Below are 18,689 nucleotides of genomic sequence, written 5' to 3' on the forward strand. Positions count from 1 at the left end.
CAGCCGACGGTGAGTGGGGGCGCCAATCTCGTATCTGTGTTTAGGGTGCCAACCTCCACTGATAGGTAGGCAGTACTAAGAGGTATTGTCTGGCAGGGTTATCCCAGAGTACACGGTTGTGTGTTTTATGTATTTATCTGGTTGTATTTGTGGCATGGTTTTAATTGGTATATTAATTAAAAGCTATATTTTATCTGTGTTATCTTTAGTACATAAAGGGTTCCTATTGGTACTCTATACATAGTAGGGCTAATGTATAGTACAAACGGTTAGATGATCACAGCTACATGTCCGCTAAGAGGACTATTAAATGCACTAAAAAGTGAAAAAAAAAATGTTTTTCAGAATATGAAAAAAATTAAAATACACAAAAGTTCAAGTCACCCTTCTTTTCCCCCATTGAAAATAAAACGAAAAAAATGCACACATTTAGTATCGCTGCATTCGTAAAAGTCTCATCTATCAAAATAAAAAATAAATTAATGCAATCGGTAAACGGCGTAATGCAAAAAAAATAAAAAAATGCCTGTATTACAGGTGTTTGACTGCCGCAACATTTTTTTTTTTTTTACAAATTTCACTACTTAAAGTGGTCCACAACATTGTATATTTAAACCTTTCAAATAAGACTTTTTCTACATACCCTATGTTGACATATTTGCCTCTGAGCGGCGCTACCACTGCTCGATCAGTTCAGATCACATGACCCCCAGCTGCAGCCGCCGGTGATATCCGGTGATTTCATGTCAACTTCTGGACTCTAGTAGTTAACTTTGCATTACTGAGGCATGACCCAGTCTCACTTACCCCCCGAATGCCTGGGCTGCAGGCGGTGTTTCACCACATGTCACAGCCAAAAAGCGGTCTGCACAATATTTAAATAAAAAAAAACTATACATGTTCATTATCTGCATACTTGTAGTGTTTGTAGAATTACATTGCCAGGTTAGTTTAACTACGGTATATAGTGAACATGGTAAAAAATTGCACTTTTTTTGTTATTTCTGTGCACTTGGAATTTTCCCATTTCGGCCACTACATTATGTGATAGAATAAATGGTGTCACTCAAAAGTACAACTCATCCCACAAAAAACAAGCCCTCATACAGCCATATTGATGCAACAATAAAAAGGTTATGGCCATGTTTTGAAGTGGATAAGCGAATACTGATGACCATGTGATATTTCAGTTTTTCTTTTTTTAATAAATATGAAAAAAATTCTACATTTCTGTTTTATTTCAGTCAAGATGGTGTGCAGAGTGTACATTAATGAGAAAAAAATGAACTTTTTTGAATTTATCAAATGGCTGCAATGAAACAAAGAGTGAAAAATTTAACGGGGTCTGAATACTTTACCTTAAGCTTAGCCTTCATCTGCTATGTCAAAGTATCAGGCAGGAAAATATCCTGATGGTAAAACTAGATGAGCAAAAATTCTCCTTCTCATAAAAAACAAACAAACGTGCAAACAAGAAATGTAAATAAGAACTTGGAACTTGAAATAATAGAAAAGTATTGAATATTACAGAAGAGCCTTGAAAATGACAGTGCTATCCTGGCAATGCTTTAATAATGATCGCTGAAGTAATATCAACATTTCATTCTCCTAGCTGGTCAGTTTCCCGTCATTACGGTCAGGACCCCGCTGATTTCCTGCTGTTTTATTGCACTGTTTGTTTACCATGGTTATAAGTAATCGTATAATATCCTGTCCCCTGACTTTCTGTAATGCGACCTCTCGCACACAAGCTGGGGCGGCCATAGATCTTGTAATGCCGTCCTGTGATTCCTCTCGTTATATAATAAGATGTATGTCATCTCAGCTTCACCGAGGCATTTATTGTTCCTGCTGTCTTTTACAGCAGAAAATCGTAGTGCAAAAAACAATCACTCATCTGTAGAAATACTTTATCGGAGATGAATACAGTAGGATCGGCTGCAATGTTTAATATTAGTAAAGCAAATCCTCTGAATATTTAGGATCTAGTTTACACCTGTGGAAATTGCATCTAATATTGCACCAAAATGGTGACATTTGTCTTTCTAGTTTTATTAGTGGCAAAGAAGCCATTACTAGGCTGTGTTCACACATGGTCAAGATGGTTTGACCAACAACATGTAAATGTCGCCTTAGGCAATGTTCACATGATGCAATTTTCGCTGTGCTTTTTTTCTGAATAATGATAAAATTGCTGCATTTTCACAGCATTTCCATTTGCTTTCCACTATGTAGGCTTTCCATTGCAGGAGCATAAAGCTTATGGACCTCTTTTGTCTAAACTGTCCTACAGAAAAGCTGACCTGGAGGACAGATTGGGGCAACAGACTGGAACGTTTTGCTGGAAGTAGTCACCAGTGGATGTGGGGGTTGTGACTATAAAATGTTCTCCTTGGTCAGCACAATGTGTGCCAGCCATAATATTAGACCACTGTTAGCCTAAATGGTGGACACAAGGCAAGAAGTATCTGTAAATTGTGATAATGCATGCAGCATGGAGCAGTGGTCGCAGCAACTTGCTGGTCACAATGTGACCACATTCACTTACATTGTGCCGCGGCCAAAGTCGCCATTTAACCCTGGCATTGTGTAGTATAGAACTGGGTTCATACCAAGTTTTTTCATTTTGCTGATAGAAGCTGGACCATATTTAACTAGACTGTCTTATTTTTAAACAGTGAAAACTTATACAAGACAGTCATAAAGGGAAGCTGTCACCGGCAGAAAAGCTGCAGATATAGCAGCAATCTGCAGATGAATAGCATCATAGTCACGTCTGGTCGGCTTACTGTAAGTGCGGCTACAGATCTAGTCTGGTCGGCTTACTGTAAGTGCGTCTACAGATCTAGTCTGGTCAGCTTCCTGTAAGTGAGCCTACAGATCTAGTCTGGTTGGCTTACTGTAAGTGCGTCTACAGATCTAATCTGGTCGGCTTACTGTAAATGCGGCTACAGATCTAGTCTGGTCGGCTTACTGTAAGTGCGGCTACAGATCTAGTCTGGTCGGCTTACTGTAAATGCGGCTACAGATCTATGCTGGTTGGCTTACTGTAAATGCGGCAACAGATTTAGTCTGGTTGGCTTTCTGTAAGTGCGTCTACAGATCTAGTCTGGTCGGCTTACTGTAAGTGCGTCTACAGATCTAGTCTGGTCGGCTTACTGTAAGTGCGTCTACAGATTTAGTCTGGTCGGCTTACTGTAAGTGCGTCTACAGATCTAGTCTGGTCGGCTTACTGTAAGTGCAGCTACAGTTCTAGTGTGGTCGGCTTACTGTAAGTGCATCTACAGATCTAATCTGGTCGGCTTACTGTAAGTGCGGCTACAGATCTAGTCTGGTCGGCTTACTGTAAGTGCGTCTACAGATCTAGTCTGGTCGGCTTACTGTAAGTGCATCTACAGATCTAGTCTGGTCGGCTTACTGTAAGTGCGGCTACAGATCTAGTCTGGTCGGCTTACTGTAAGTGCGTCTACAGATCTAGTCTTGTCGGCTTACTGTAAGTGCGGCTACAGATTTAGTCTGGTCGGCTTACTGTAAGTGCGGCTACAGATCTAGTCTCGTCGGCTTACTGTAAGTGCGGCTACAGATCTAGTCTGGTCGGCTTACTGTAAGTGCGGCTACAGATCTAGTCTCGTCGGCTTACTGTAAGTGCGGCTACAGATCTGGTCTGGTCGGCTTACTGTAAGTGCGTCTACAGATCTAGTCTGGTCGGCTTACTGTCAGTGCGGCTACAGATCTAGTCTCGTCGGCTTACTGTAAGTGCGGCTACAGATCTAGTCTGGTCGGCTTACTGTAAGTGCGGCTACAGATCTAGTCTCGTCGGCTTACTGTAAGTGCGGCTACAGATCTGGTCTGGTCGGCTTACTGTAAGTGCGTCTACAGATCTAGTCTGGTCGGCTTACTGTCAGTGCGGCTACAGATCTAGTCTCGTCGGCTTACTGTAAGTGTGGCTACAGATCTGGTCTGGTCGGCTTACTGTAAGAGCGGCTACAGATTTAGTCTGGTCGGCTTACTGTAAGTGCGGCTACAGATCTAGTCTCGTCTGCTTACTGTACGTGTGGCTACAGATCTAGTTTGTCGGCTTACTGTAAATGCGGCTACAGATCTAGTCTGGTCGGCTTACTGTAAATGCGGCTACAGATCTAGTCTCGTCTGCTTACTGTACGTGTGGCTACAGATCTAGTCTGGTCGGCTTACTGTAAATGCGGCTACAGATCTAGTCTGGTCGGCTTACTGTAAATGCGGCTACAGATCTAGTCTCGTCTGCTTACTGTACACGTGGCTACAGATCCAGTCTGGTCGGCTTACTGTAAATGCGGCTACAGATCTAGTCTGGTCGGCTTACTGTAAATGCGGCTACAGATCTATGCTGGTTGGCTTACTGTAAATGCGGCAACAGATTTAGTCTGGTTGGCTTTCTGTAAGTGCGTCTACAGATCTAGTCTGGTCGGCTTACTGTAAGTGCGTCTAAAGATCTAGTCTGGTCGGCTTACTGTAAGTGCGTCTACAGATTTAGTCTGGTCGGCTTACTGTAAGTGCGTCTACAGATCTAGTCTGGTCGGCTTACTGTAAGTGCGGCTACAGTTCTAGTGTGGTCGGCTTACTGTAAGTGCATCTACAGCTCTAGTCTGGTCGGCTTACTGTAAGTGCGGCTACAGATCTAGTCTGGTCGGCTTACTGTAAGTGCATCTACAGATCTAGTCTGGTCGGCTTACTGTAAGTGCGGCTACAGATCTAGTCTGGTCGGCTTACTGTAAGTGCGTCTACAGATCTAGTCTTGTCGGCTTACTGTAAGTGCGGCTACAGATTTAGTCTGGTCGGCTTACTGTAAGTGCGGCTACAGATCTAGTCTCGTCGGCTTACTGTAAGTGCATCTACAGATCTAGTCTGGTCGGCTTACTGTAAGTGCGGCTACAGATCTAGTGCCATGCCCTCAGCCACAGGTCCGGTCTCCGCTGCGCAGGGAGACCGGCGCCTATTAAACAGCCTTACTCACCCGGTCCATGGCTCCAGACGATCAGCGGCTTCTTTCTCTGCTAGGAACCTGTATCCTCTTGGCAGGTCTCCTGAATATGCTCTTAGGAGCCGCGCCCCGCTTTCTGCACATACTTGAAACAGCAGGGCACCTGTTCGCTATTAGGGCTGTCTATTTTATGATGCTCTGTGCATAAAAAGCACCCTCCTCTTAAGGGAGGTGCCTGGGCAACGTGTCATTCTCTGGATTGTTGCCTCAGCTTCAGGCCATGCTCTTCTGTGCTCTGCACTTTACTTATACCTCTATTTTCACAGAGTCCTCTTCTGGCGATTCCCATCCTGGACTCCTCTGGTCTCTCCAGTTCCCACTCCAAGTTGTCTTGCCTCTCCTCACGGAACCCTCCAGACCCTGCTACTAGAGTTGAGCGACTTTTACTTTTTTAAGATCGAGTCGGGTTTCGCGAAACCCGACTTTGTGAAAAGTCGGGTTGAGTGAAATCGGCCGATTATTGCGAAAAGTCAGGAATCCACCGAAACACGAAACCCAATGTAAGTCAATGGGGAATCAAAGTCGGCAGTGAGTGGAGGACAGGAAAACACCAACCGTGCCAATTTTAATGTCAAAAACATCAATTCTTGTCACTTAAGCTTGTGAATCTTAATTTACCTTATAATAATAGTTAGGCATTGAAAATTGGGGGTCATTTGGCTAAAGTTGTGGGGAGAGGGTAGGGCTGGCTCAAGTTTTTTGTGGGCCCAGGAAACGCGTACTACGTCTCGGCGGTGGAGCCGGGAAAGGTAAGTATTAAAACTTTGCAAGTGCTGTGATCCCGAGCAAGCAGGGGGGGCCCACTCGTTCGCATTGGCACTAGCACAGGGCCCCTCAAAGTACGGCGGTGTGTTTGACGGCGGGGGCGCCTCTCACCGGCAGAGACACTTTTGCATACTATGAGGGGCCCTGTGCCAGTGACGTCGCCAACGAGTATGCTCCCCCACCTGATGAAGGAACCTGCACTTTCATCTGCACCTTCCTCTTTGTCCCCGTGTAAGGTGGTATAGTATGCGGGACGGAGAACCTGACTTTCAGCAGGGTCAGATTCTGGCTGTGTAGAGTGCAAGGGGAATGTAGTGGTCTGGGTCAATGTACCAGCAGACTCATCTAGCAGTGGCTGGTCAATGGGCAGGATGAGGAGGGAACAGAGATATAGTCCCAAAGAATAAATTAGGCTAAATGCAGTTCAAAATTGGTAACAGGAGTAAACAGGCAGCACTGCTTTGTTCATTGGAGGAGAACACCAAGCAGCGGCAGACACCGTTATTAGGCCCAACCAAACAAGTAGGCCAAATGCAGATTAAAATTTCCTATAGGCGGGAAGCCTGAAGACTGAAGCTCAGCTTTGTTCAGTGGAGGAGACAAGCAAGGAGCGGCAGACACCGTTACTAGGGCCCAACCAAACTAGTAGGCCAAATGCAGTTTAATATCTGATATAGGCCGAAAGCCTGAAGATTGAAGCTCAGCTTTGTTCAGTGGAGGAGACAAGCAAGGAGCGACAGACACCGTTACTAGGGCCCAACCAAACTAGTAGTCCAAATGCAGTTTAATATCTGATATAGGCCGAAAGCCTGAAGATTGAAGCTCAGCTTTGTTCAGTGGAGGAGACAAGCAAGGAGCGGCAGACACCGTTAGTAGGGCCCAACCAAACTAGTAGGCCAAATGCAGTTTAATATCTGATATAGGCCGAAAGCCTGAAGATTGAAGCTCAGCTTTGTTCAGTGGAGGAGACAAGCAAGGAGCGGCAGACACCGTTACTAGGGCCCAACCAAACTAGTAGGCCAAATGCAGCTTAATATCTGATATAGGCCGAAAGCCTGAAGATTGAAGCTCAGCTTTGTTCAGTGGAGGAGACAAGCAAGGAGCGGCAGACACCGTTACTAGGGCCCAACCAAACTAGTAGGCCAAATGCAGTTTAATATCTGATATAGGCCGAAAGCCTGAAGATTGAAGCTCAGCTTTGTTCAGTGGAGGAGACAAGCAAGGAGCGGCAGACACCGTTACTAGGGCCCAACCAAACTAGTAGGCCAAATGCAGTTTAATATCTGATACAAGGCCGAAAGCCTGAAGATTGAAGCTCAGCTTTGTTCAGTGGAGGAGACAAGCAAGGAGCGGCAGACACCGTTAGTAGGGACCAACCAAACTAGTAGGCCAAATGCCGTTTAATATCTGATATAGGCCGAAAGCATGAAGATTCAAGCTCAGCTTTGTTCAGTGGAGGAGACAAGCAAGGAATGGCAGACACCGTTACTAGGGCCCAACCAAACTAGTAGGCCAAATGCCGTTTAATATCTGATATAGGCTGAAAGCCTGAAGATTGAAGCTCAGCTTTGTTCAGTGGAGGAGAACACCAAGCAGCGGCAGACAATGTTAGTAGGCCCAACCAAACAAGTAGGCCAAATGCAGTTTAATATCTGACATCGGATGAAAACTGAGGCTCAGCTTTGTTGAGTGGAGGACAACTGTAATGGGAGGCAGACACAGTTAGTAGGCATAAATAAGAAAGTAGGCACAATGCAGTTCAAAATTGGTTAGTGGAGTATACAGGCGGCATAGCTTTGTTCAGCGGAGGACAACTGTAATAAGTGGCTCAGACAGACAGAGTAGGCCTACAATTAAAAAAGGTGGCTAATTGCAGTTCAAAATTTGTAATAGGAGTACACAGTCGGCATAGCGTGGTTCAGCGGAGGAGGACAAGTGTAATTAGTGGCGCTGACACACTGAGTAGGCGTAAAATAAAAAAGAACGATATATGCAGTTCACAATTGGTAAGAGGAGTACACAGGCGGCCTTGCTGGGTTCAGCGGTGGAGGACAACTGTTGTGAGAGTCTGACACAGTTACTAGGACAAAATATAGAAGTAGGCTATATGCTGTTCTATATTGGTGAGAGCAGTACACAGGCGGCCTAGCTTGTTTCAGGGGGGGACAGTTGTAATGTGTGGCGCCGACAGACAGACAGACAGAGGCCTAACCTAAAAAAAGGTGTCTAAATGCAGTTCAAAACTGCTAGCAGGACTAACCAGGCGGCCTAGCTTGTTTCAGGGGGGGACAGTTGTAATGTGTGGCGCCGACAGACAGACAGACAGACAGAGGCCTAAAATAGAAAACGGTGGCTTCATGCAGTTCAAAACTGCTAGCAGGACTAACCAGGCGGCCTAGCTTGTTTCAGGGGGGGACAGTTGTAATGTGTGGCGCCGAAAGACAGACAGACAGACAGAGGCCTAAAATAGAAAACGGTGGCTTCATGCAGTTCTAAACTGCTAGCAGGACTAACCAGGCGGCCTAGCTTGTTTCAGGGGGGGACAGTTGTAATGTGTGGCGCCGACAGACAGACAGAGGACTAACTTAAAAAAAGGTGTCTAAATGCAGTTCAAAACTGCTAGCAGGACTAACGAGGTGGCCTAGCTTGTTTCGGGGGGGACAGTAGTAATGTGTGGCGCCAACAGACAGACAGACAGAGGCCTAAAATAAAAAACGGTGGCTTCATGCAGTTCTAAACTGCTAGCAGGACTAAGCTTGTTTCAGTGTGGGAGGACAACTGTTATGAGAGGCTGACACAGTTACTAGGCACAAATAAGTAAGTAGGTTACATGCAGTTCATAAGTGGTAACAGGAGTACAGAGGTGGCATAGCTTTGTTCAGCGGAGGTCAACTGTTAGAAGTGGCTGACACAGTAGGCCAAAATACTAAAGTGGGCTAAATGTCAGCCAAGGAATTGGTCATAAATAAACTGGTGGCATAGCGAGGTACAGGGGTGGGCTCCTCTGCAGAGTTGCAGACAGGGGTAGTTGGCGCAAAGTATTAAGGGGTCTAAATGGAGGCCAGGGCCCCTGTATATTTTTACTATCATCGATCATTGCAACAAATTTGTTATTGCAGTGCCATTTAAGGATTTAACAGCACAGACTACACAGTGGTGGGGCAGGGAAAGGTAAGTTTTGCAAGTGGTAGAGCACAGTTCGAGCTGGGGGGCAACACTCTCTCGTGGGCGGCGGTACTGGCCTAGGGCCCCTCATATTACGACGGTGTGTCTGACATTGGTTGTGCACCACCACCATCAGAGACACTTCATTGTACTATGAGGGACCCTGTGCCTGTGCCATGGCCCAAGAGTGGGCACACCCACCTGTCCAGGCAAACGGCACTCGCACGGGTGCTTGCGCCACGTTGTGACCACGGCCCTGTGGGGGGAGTCAGCCCATTTAGGGAGGTATACAAATGGCCTATGGTGGACATTCGGCACCTGCAAATGGCGGAATTGGAGCAGTCAGTAAGAAGAGGCCAAAAACAAGAAATTTTTCTGGCAAGCTACGTGTCAGCAGGGGAAGGTGGGGCAAAATAATTCAAAATCCATGATTGGTTCATTTTAATGACGGTTAGAACATCAACATTTCGGGGAGCCAGACGAGTCCTTTTTTCGGTCAGTATTGAAACTGCACCACTGAAGACTCTTTCTGAGAGCACACTAGCAGCTGGGCAAGCGAGCTCCTGTAATGCATATTCTGCCAATTCGGGCCAGGTGTCTAGTTTAGATGCCCAGTAATCAAAGGGGAATGACCTGTGAGGGAGAACATCGATAATGGGGAAAAATAGTTGGTAACCATACTGGACAAATGCTGTCTCCTGTCACTTTGAATCGATGCAGCAGTACCTGCCGTGTCTGCGGTCATTGCAAAATCACTCCACAACCTGGTGAGAAATCCCCTCTGTCCAATGCCACTTCGGCTTTGTGCACCTCTAGCACCTCTGCCATGTTGCCCCCTACAGCTCGTGTGAGAACCATCAGTGCCGCTGTGTGCTAGGAATGCCTGAACCAAACCGTCTACAAGAGTTGCTTGTTTGGTAGCTAATATTTGCTCAAGGTTCTCATGTGGTATGATATTTTGTAATTTGCCTTTGTATCGTGGATCCAGGAGGCAGGCCAACCAGTAATCGTCATCGATCATCATTTTGAAAATGCGGGGGTCTCGTTTTAGGATACGCAAGGCATACTCTGCCATGTGGGCCAAAGTTCCAGGTGTCAATGCACTGCTTGTGCTTGGTTGAGGAGCACTTTCTTGAAAATCTACCTCACTTGTGGCCCGCAAAAACCCTGTACCTGACCTTGCAATGCCACCAGTTTCTATTGCCCCCTGAGAAGCATCCTCCTCCCACAAATATTCAGCCCTATCATCCTCCTCCTCCTCCTCCACTTCATCCGCCACCCTGTCCCGGAGACTTCCCTGACCAGACAATGGCTGACTGTCATCAAGGCTTCCCTCCTCCTCGGCCGTAGACGCATGCTCCTTGATGTGCGTCAAACTTTGCATCAGCAGACGCATTAGTGGGATGCTCATGCTTATGATGGCATCGTCCGCACTGACCAGCCATGTGCATTCCTCAAAACACTGAAGGACTTGACAGAGGTCTTGGAGCTTCGACCACTGCACACCAGGCAACTCCATGTCTGCCATCCAACTGCCTGCCCGTGAATGTGTATCCTCCCACAAATACATGACAGCACGCCTCTGCTCGCACAGCCTCTGAAGCATGTGCAGTGTAGAGTTTCACCTTGTTGCAACGTCTATTATTAGGCGGTGCTGGGGAATATTCAGTGATCGCTGATGGTTAAGCATACGGCTGCAGTGGACGGGTGACCGGCGGATGTGGGAGCAAAGTCTGCGCACCTTCAGGAGCAGGGCTGGTAAATCAGGGTAATTCTTGAGGAAGCACAAGGTTCAAGGTGTGAGCCAGGCAAGGTATGTGTTTCATTTCGGAAAGGGCTATGGCAGCCATAAAATTCCTTCCGTTATCACTGACTATCTTGCCTGCCTCAAGATGTACACTGCCCAGCCATGACTGAGTTTCTTGCTGCAAGTACTCGGTCAGTACTTCCGTGGTGTGTCTGTTGTCGCCCAAACACTTCATTTGCAGCACAGCCTGCTGATTCTTACCACTAGCTGTTCCATAATGGGACACCACGGGTGCAACACTGGCAGCTGCGGATGGAGTGTTCGTGCGACTGAGCTCTGTGGACGAGCTTTCGCTTCTGGAGGAGGAGGAGGAGGTGCAAACACCTACAGCCAACAGTTTCTTAGACCGTGGGCTAGGCAGAACTGTGCCAATATGGCTGTCCCCTGTGGACCCTGCATCCACCACATTAACCCAGTGTGCCGTGATGGACACGTAACGTCCCTGGCCATGCCTACTGGTCCATGCATCAGTTGTGAGGTGCGCCTCTCTAATGACCGATTGCCTCAGTGCATGGACAATGCGTTCTCTGACATGTTGGTGGACTGCTGGGATGGCTTTTCTTGCAAAGAAGTGTCAACTGGGTAGGTCATAGCGTGGTACTGCGTAGGCCATCAGGGCTTTGAAAGCTTCGCTTTCAACCAACCGGTAGGGCATCATCTCCAACGAGATTAGTCGAGCAATATAGCCGTTCAAACCCTGTGTACGCGGATGAGAGGAAGAGTACTTTCTTTTCCTATCGAGAGTCTCCTGTAGGCTGAGCTGGACTGGAGAGCTGCATACGGTGGAACTAACGGGGTGGTGGTGGACATGGCATATTGCGAGAGGCTTGGTGATGGTATTCTTGATGTGGGCCTACCTACAGGGTTTCCAACCAAGAACCTTGTGATTCCCTGACTACTTTGGCCTTGCGACAATACCTCCACATTTGTTACTGGTGGTGTCATAACTGGTGGGCTTCCAGTGAGAGAAGCAATGTTGGGTTGCTGACTAACTTCAATTTGAGCAGGTGCATCAACGGTACGGGAAGTTTGGTAGTTAGTCCATGCTTCCAAGTGCCTGCTGGTTAGATGTCTACGCATGCACGTTGTATTTAAACTTTGTAGATTCTTCCCCCTGCTAAAGGTCTTGGAGCATTTCTTACATATAACTTTGGACTGATCATTCGGATCTTGGTTAAAAAATTGCCACACTGCACTCGTCCTACTATGGAATACCTTTTCAGGCTTTGCACGCCGTGCTACTGTCACCGGATTGCAACGCTGTCCTACACCTGTTGTGGTTTTCGGCACACGTCTTGGGCCTGATGCGGGCCTGCCAGATGATAGCTGTTGCGATGTTGATGCCTGCTGCGGCTCATCCTCCTCCGCTTCAGAGCTACTTCCAGCAGCACCCTGTTCCCCCAATGGCTGCCAATCGGGGTCAACAACTGGGTCATCTATCACCTCCTCTTCAATGTCCTGTGCACCTTCCTCTGTGTCAACATGTAAGGTGCTATAGCGTTTGGGACAGGGCACCATAGTCTCATCAGGGTCAGATTCTGGCTGAGTACACTGCGCGGGCAATGTTGTGATCTGAGTCAATGGAACAGCATAATAATCTAGCTGTGGCTGTGCATCTGTACACTCCATGTCCAATTCATCTTGTAATGGGCTGTGAACTATTTCCCTTTCTAACCCTGGCATGGTATGTGTAAAGAGCTCCATGGAGTAAACTGTAGTGTCGCCTGCCGCATCCAACACTTTTGCTTTGGGTGAAGGACACAAGGAAGTGACTTGTTCCTGACCGTGATCATCCACTGACGACTCACTGCTTTTAAATTTGGAACTTTCGGAAGAGGAGGCGAAAGAGCTAGAGGCTGAGTCAGCAAGGAAAGCCAAAACTTTTTCCTGCTGCTCTGGCTTTAAAAGCGGTTTTCCTACTCCCAGAAAAGGGAGCCTTCGAGGCCTTGTGTAGCCAGACGATGACGCTGGCTCAACAACTCGAGCCTTAGGTGCTATTTTGCTTTTCCCACTACCACCAGATGCTCCACCACCACCACCACCACCACCACCATCATTACCAGCTGGCAATGACCGCCCACGGCCAAGACCTCTTCCACCAGACTTCCTCATTCTTAGGAAAATGTAACCAAACTAACAACCGTTATATGGTACTGTAAAACAAGGTAGAAGGTGTATGTAAACTTGTTGTGAATTTAAATCTCCCTTTCTATATGTGTGGGGGACTGCAGCAAAATTCAGGCCCACTGTATTACACTACACAGTATAAGTGGCAGAAAGTGACTGGCAGATATACGCCAAACAGGACTGACGCAGATGCACTTAGTGGCAATATAAATCTCTCTTTTTATGTGTGGGAGACAGCAGAAAAATCAGGCCCACTGTATTACACTACACAGTTTGAGTGGCAGAAAGTGGCTGGCAGATATGCCACAAACAGGACTGACGCAGATGCACTCAGCGGCAATATAAATCTCCCATTTTTATGTGTGGGAGAATGAAGGAAAAAATCAGGCCCACTGTATTACACTACACAGTTTGAGTGGCAGAAAGTGGCTGGAAGATATATCAAAAAATACAAGGGCTGTAGTAGAATTTCAATCTCCCTACAATGATCAAAGGACAAGTATGGCAGCAATAAAAAGGACTGCTGCACACAAGAGTGTGGACAAAGAAACAAGAGAACTGTGCAGAAAGAAGCAACAGGATTTTTGCTTTGAAAAAAGCAGTTGGTTTGCACAGCGGCGTACAAACAGCAATGCAGCTATCAGGGAGCCTTATAAGCTACAGAGCTGATGCACAGAAATCTAGCCTCCACTGTCCCTGCAAAGAAAAGGTGGTGTTGGACAGTGGAAATCGCTACAGCACAAGCGGTTTGGGGGTTAATCTTTCCTCCCTAACAATATCCCTGCTTCTGACGAAGCTGCAGCAACCTCTCCCTATGCTCAGATCGGCAGCAGTAAGATGGTGGTTGGCGTGCACGCCCCTTTATAGCCCCTGTGACGCCGCAAAAAGCAAGCCAATCACTGCCATGCCCTTCTCTAAGATGGTGGGGACCGAGACCTATGTCATCACGCTGCCCACACTCTGCGTCCACCTTCATTGGCTGAGAAATGGCGCTTAAAGCGTCACACGAAACGCGACTTTGGCGCGAAGATCGCCGACCGCATGGCCAATCCCACGCTGGGATCGAGTCGGGTTTCACGAAACACGACTTTGCCGAAAGTCGGCGATTTTTGAAAATGTCCGATCCGTTTCGCTCAACCCTACCTGCTACCGGTGGGATCAACCTTTCTGGATTTCATGGAGCTTCTGGGATTCTCTCCACCACCAGGCCCAAGTATTCTACAGTGTTGCTAGTTTGTCAGTACGGGTTGTCCTCCGGTCCCGGTTTCATGGAATTCAGGCCACCTGGTGTTGTGACTGGGGAATCCCTGTATAGGGGTACACCTTGCCCGGTGCTCCACTACGTGGTATATTGTTGCGATCCAGAGGTTCTTTCCCTCTGACACCTTTTTCCCTTTTTGTTTTTACCTTGTTAATAAATATCTTTTGGTTTATGAGATCCACTCTTCTGTCTTTTGAGTATCGGGTATACAGCCGCCACTGCACCATCAGTGGTCTAGTGAGTCCAATATACCTTGTCACACCCTGTGGGCGTTACATCTAGTCTGGTCGGCTTACTGTAAGTGCGGTTACAGATCTAGTCTGGTCGGCTTACTGTAAGTGCGGCTAAAGACCTAGTCTGGTCAGATTACTGTAAGTGCAGCTACACAGAGAAAATGAAGTTATATTCTCCCTGCAGTTGCTCACTTCCAGTCGTTGGGGTGCTGTAATGAGCTGTAACACTCACAACTCTCTACACAGTGATAGTGCTGTTATCTTTGCCCGGCACATTGAATGACAGCTATCACTGCACACATGCGGCATAGCAGGCTGACAATCAGTGTGCGGGGGGAATGATGACACTGCACTCTATGTGTAGTGAGTGGTGATTGTAGCAGCCCCCTGCACCTCCCCGATGACTGCAAGTCTGTAGCTGCAGGGAGAATATGACTTCACTTTTTCCCTATAGCCATGCCTCCAGTAAGCCGCCGTACTATATCTGCAGGTAAGCAACGTATTTAAAGGTGACAGGTTACCTTTAAAGGGACTCTGACATCTAAAAATGACTGTTCAGACCAAGTACAGGAGCTCGGTGCGCCTTTGGTGTTGCCCAACAGTTCAGTGCACCTTCCCACCTACTTGTTTTCCATTTGTTTTCCGAATGTGGAAAACAATGGTCTGAACATTAATTTTATGCTAACAGACTCCATTTAAAATGCGCAAAATTTATTAAAGTGATTCACGCTGTTTGATGATCTTGGTAAATCTCTCTGTGTGTCCCTTAGGCTTATACCACTTATTAGTTGGTGTCCCGTGTCACATTTAATCAACGAGCGCTCTCCAACAGGTCATGCCCCATTGTTGGACAAGACACAGACAGTTTTGTGGTGTGATACGTGTCCAGGTTGGGCTCCCTGGTATTGAACATGCGCCCCTGTGTCCATTGAGACTTTATTACCTGCAAAGGATAAGGGTGGGGTTTTGTCTTTTTTTGTTTAAGACACAGACAGTGTCTAAAAGCATAATAAATATTGCAAAAGTCATGAAGGACAGTTTTTGGTACAAATTGTGGCACATTTAGCAATTGGACCGAAAAATGAATCAATGTCCTTTTCTTCTGTCCAGTTGAAGGGCAGTATCCAGACAGATTCAGTTTTCTCTACTATAGAAGACAATTGACAACCGGATACAACTCACCTAAAATGTATAGTTTCCTAATGAATGCTAAAGCTCTGCTCATACGTCCCTCTCCATTGGGATAAGATCCCCCCCTCATAAAGTCGTTATTTCCACCAAGACATAGGAGCCTGATCAGTACATCAATACATTTTATCTTCATTAGTTATGTGTATAAAATCATGATTTTGTTTCCTGGGACCTAAGTTCAAATGACCACACCATATGTAAGTGCCTATGATATCAGTTCTAGTGCTTTTATACTGTACCTTGGAGCAGATGTTGGTGTCCTGTCCCTAACACCCAAATTCTTAGCAGTGTTCTGAACCCTTGCTCCCTGCAATGTAAAAGAAACCAAAACAAGATAATAATGTACATGACATAATCATTAATATACAGCAAAAGAGCACAATTTTATCAGGTCTAGTAATTAAAGTTTTCAATGATCGCAGTCACAGATTGTGCCATTGCAACCGGGACAGTGAGTGAGGGGGCTCATTGGGACTTCCAGTTGAAAACCATTGTAGAGCAGAGAGCCACTGTCTCCCTACCCCACACTTACTCTACTGTTGCTGGCCTAGCAGAGGCCCACAGCTGCAGGGCATGCCAGGGGGCTTATACTGTGACAACGGCACGGCGTGACATCATTAAGTCGCCTGCAACAGGATATCGGCATGCTCTACAGATTTAGACCCCACAAAGGGGAAGTGTGGGGTGGGGAGCCAACTGGGACAAAGAGGAAAACAACAATAAAACCATTTGGCGTGTGTGGGGACAGGTGAGAGATTTGGTCTTTTTTATTTAATAGTAGTGGAGCACTGTGGGAGCAGATCGAGGGGGCATAATGGGGGCAACATAGGAGAAGGGCAATGGTACTTAATGGGACCATAATAGGAGTACAATATCAATTTATGAGTGTCAAAATTGGAGGACATTATTATCTTATGGGGGCCAGAATTGTAGGATATCATTAATATGTGACAAACAGATAGGGGATATTATTACTATACTGGGGGCCACATAGGGGAACATTATACTAGATGGGGCCACAAAGGGAAATATTATATACTATTGCTATAATACTATTATATTGGCACCAAAATGAGTGAACAATACTTTTGTAGGAGTGCCATGGTGGAGAAATGTAACTGGACATAAAGGAGACATTAGCATTACTACTGTACAACGGACACATAGGGGAACATCACTACTGTATTGTATTTTATTTTGGGGGATTCTGCTACTGTGAGAAAAAGAGAGTTAATGTTACTGTAGAAGTGGGGATGGTGCTCTAGAAGTGATCAGCCATAGATATCTGTGTGTTACATTTTGCAAAGACATGTCCTGGCTAGAAGAAGCCATAGTTGTCTACATGGATGAAGAAGAAAAGCGGAGATGAAGGACTTCAATTCGAGACATCACTGGTGAGTATACGGAGTTACCTATATGTAAATACTGATACCTTTGACCAGATGGTCATTGTATGGGGTAACATTATGTTAGTATTGCAATTCTTAATAATTAGAATGATGATATTATTTGGTCACTGTGTGGTGGTAATTTGTGGTCTGGTCATGGTGTGGAGGTATTTTTCCATCAATGTGGTAATATTGGTATACTGGTCTTAGTACAGTGGGTTTTGTTCAGTAACAGGATGTGGTTACATTCAGACACTATGTGGTAGTAATATATGATAATGGTGTGGTAGCATTACTTGTTTCTTACATATAGAATTATTGGTATATTGTTCTTGATATAATGGGTTTTGTTCAGTATTAGTATGGGGATAAAATCTATTATTCTGTAACTATATGACTAATATTTAAGCATATTATGTGAAAAAATATCTTATTGTCATGATTTTGTCAGATTTCTTGGTATCTGGAGCCTATGAATCTGATCAAAATGCTAGTGAGAGATGGTTGGGGGTAGTCCAAATCTTGCCCTGGGGCAATTTTCTAGTTACAGAACTGCTTAGAAGAATATTACTAGTTAAAGAAAATGACTTTCTGCTTGACAGAGAAGGAGTGATTGGAGCAGGAGTACATAACTGATGAGAATTCACATGCATTATACATTTTCTTGAATTAATGGAGCTTTTCCAAGGACATGCTGGCAAATGATGAATAGCAAGATACCCAACGGGTCATATGATAGACTTGTTCCTTATATTAACATTGTAGTGGAAAGTGCAGATTCCCTGTTATGTATGGTTAGAATAAAGTCTCTACTTAGTCCACTTCCATAGATGACACTAGAGATGGTAATGCTTTTTATAATGCACTTTAACTAACTAACATTAAGTTTAATGAAATATAAGCCTCAAGTATTCAGGTCGTAATCAGCTCAACTGCATGTGTAATAACCCAAATATGGCTATTACTCATTTACTGTTCTTTACAGCTGTTATTAATAGTATTTAAGGTAATAATGTTTATGTTCTTTTAATTAATATGACTTTGCAGATTACACATATCCATGGTTTTCTTAGTTAGTTAATTAAGCCTTTGTTTTAAATTGTATTTCATGAATCAATAGTAAACCTGAAAAGCAGATAAACTTGGTGACGTCACTGTATATGGGGGCTGAGAGGACTGTTGTTCTATAGGATGGGCATGTATAAAGAGGAGCTGAGAGGATTGATGTACTGCAGGATCGGACTGTATGTATAGAAGGCTGAGAGGAGTAGTGTGCTGCAATAGGCTGTACATAGAGGAAGATTAGAGGAGTGACATTCTACAGGAGGATACTGTATTCAGTGGGGCTGAGAGGAGTGATATATAATTACATAGTTAATATGTCCATCAAGTCCAGATAAAACTGTATGTCATTGCGGGTTTAACAAAGGGAGTAGGGGGAGCTGAGCTTTCTTCAAACATGTCTGATGCCGGCCATTTTTTCATTGCTGTTGACTGTTTAAATACCACTGTCAATCTCTGCCTTCAATTTTAAAGGGCCAGGCTCGACTCCAATCATCCCCTGCAACATGATTATGGGGCATTGATGAATTACCATGGCAACTGGGGGCCTGTTTGATTTTCACCTAATTGTTTTCACGGGTTAACCGTAACAGAGAGGGGCCAAAAGACCATGGTGTCTTCTTCCACATACTACTGCACTGATTAGAAGCATCACACCATCATATTAAAT

General features: G+C 45.5%; 1 protein-coding gene across 1 annotated transcript in view; it reads right to left on the reverse strand.

The window, feature by feature from the left end:
- PREX2 (phosphatidylinositol-3,4,5-trisphosphate dependent Rac exchange factor 2) overlaps positions 1–18,689 on the reverse strand; it is a 487,967-nt gene that overhangs the window by 13,568 nt on the left and 455,710 nt on the right. The window contains exon 39 of the mRNA XM_077270643.1: positions 15,809–15,876. Within this exon, the coding sequence (XP_077126758.1) occupies positions 15,809–15,876 (68 nt within the window). The remainder of the gene's footprint in view (positions 1–15,808; positions 15,877–18,689) is intronic.

This window comes from Ranitomeya variabilis, chromosome 6, assembly GCF_051348905.1.
Source record: "Ranitomeya variabilis isolate aRanVar5 chromosome 6, aRanVar5.hap1, whole genome shotgun sequence".
Lineage (NCBI taxonomy): Eukaryota > Metazoa > Chordata > Amphibia > Anura > Dendrobatidae > Ranitomeya > Ranitomeya variabilis.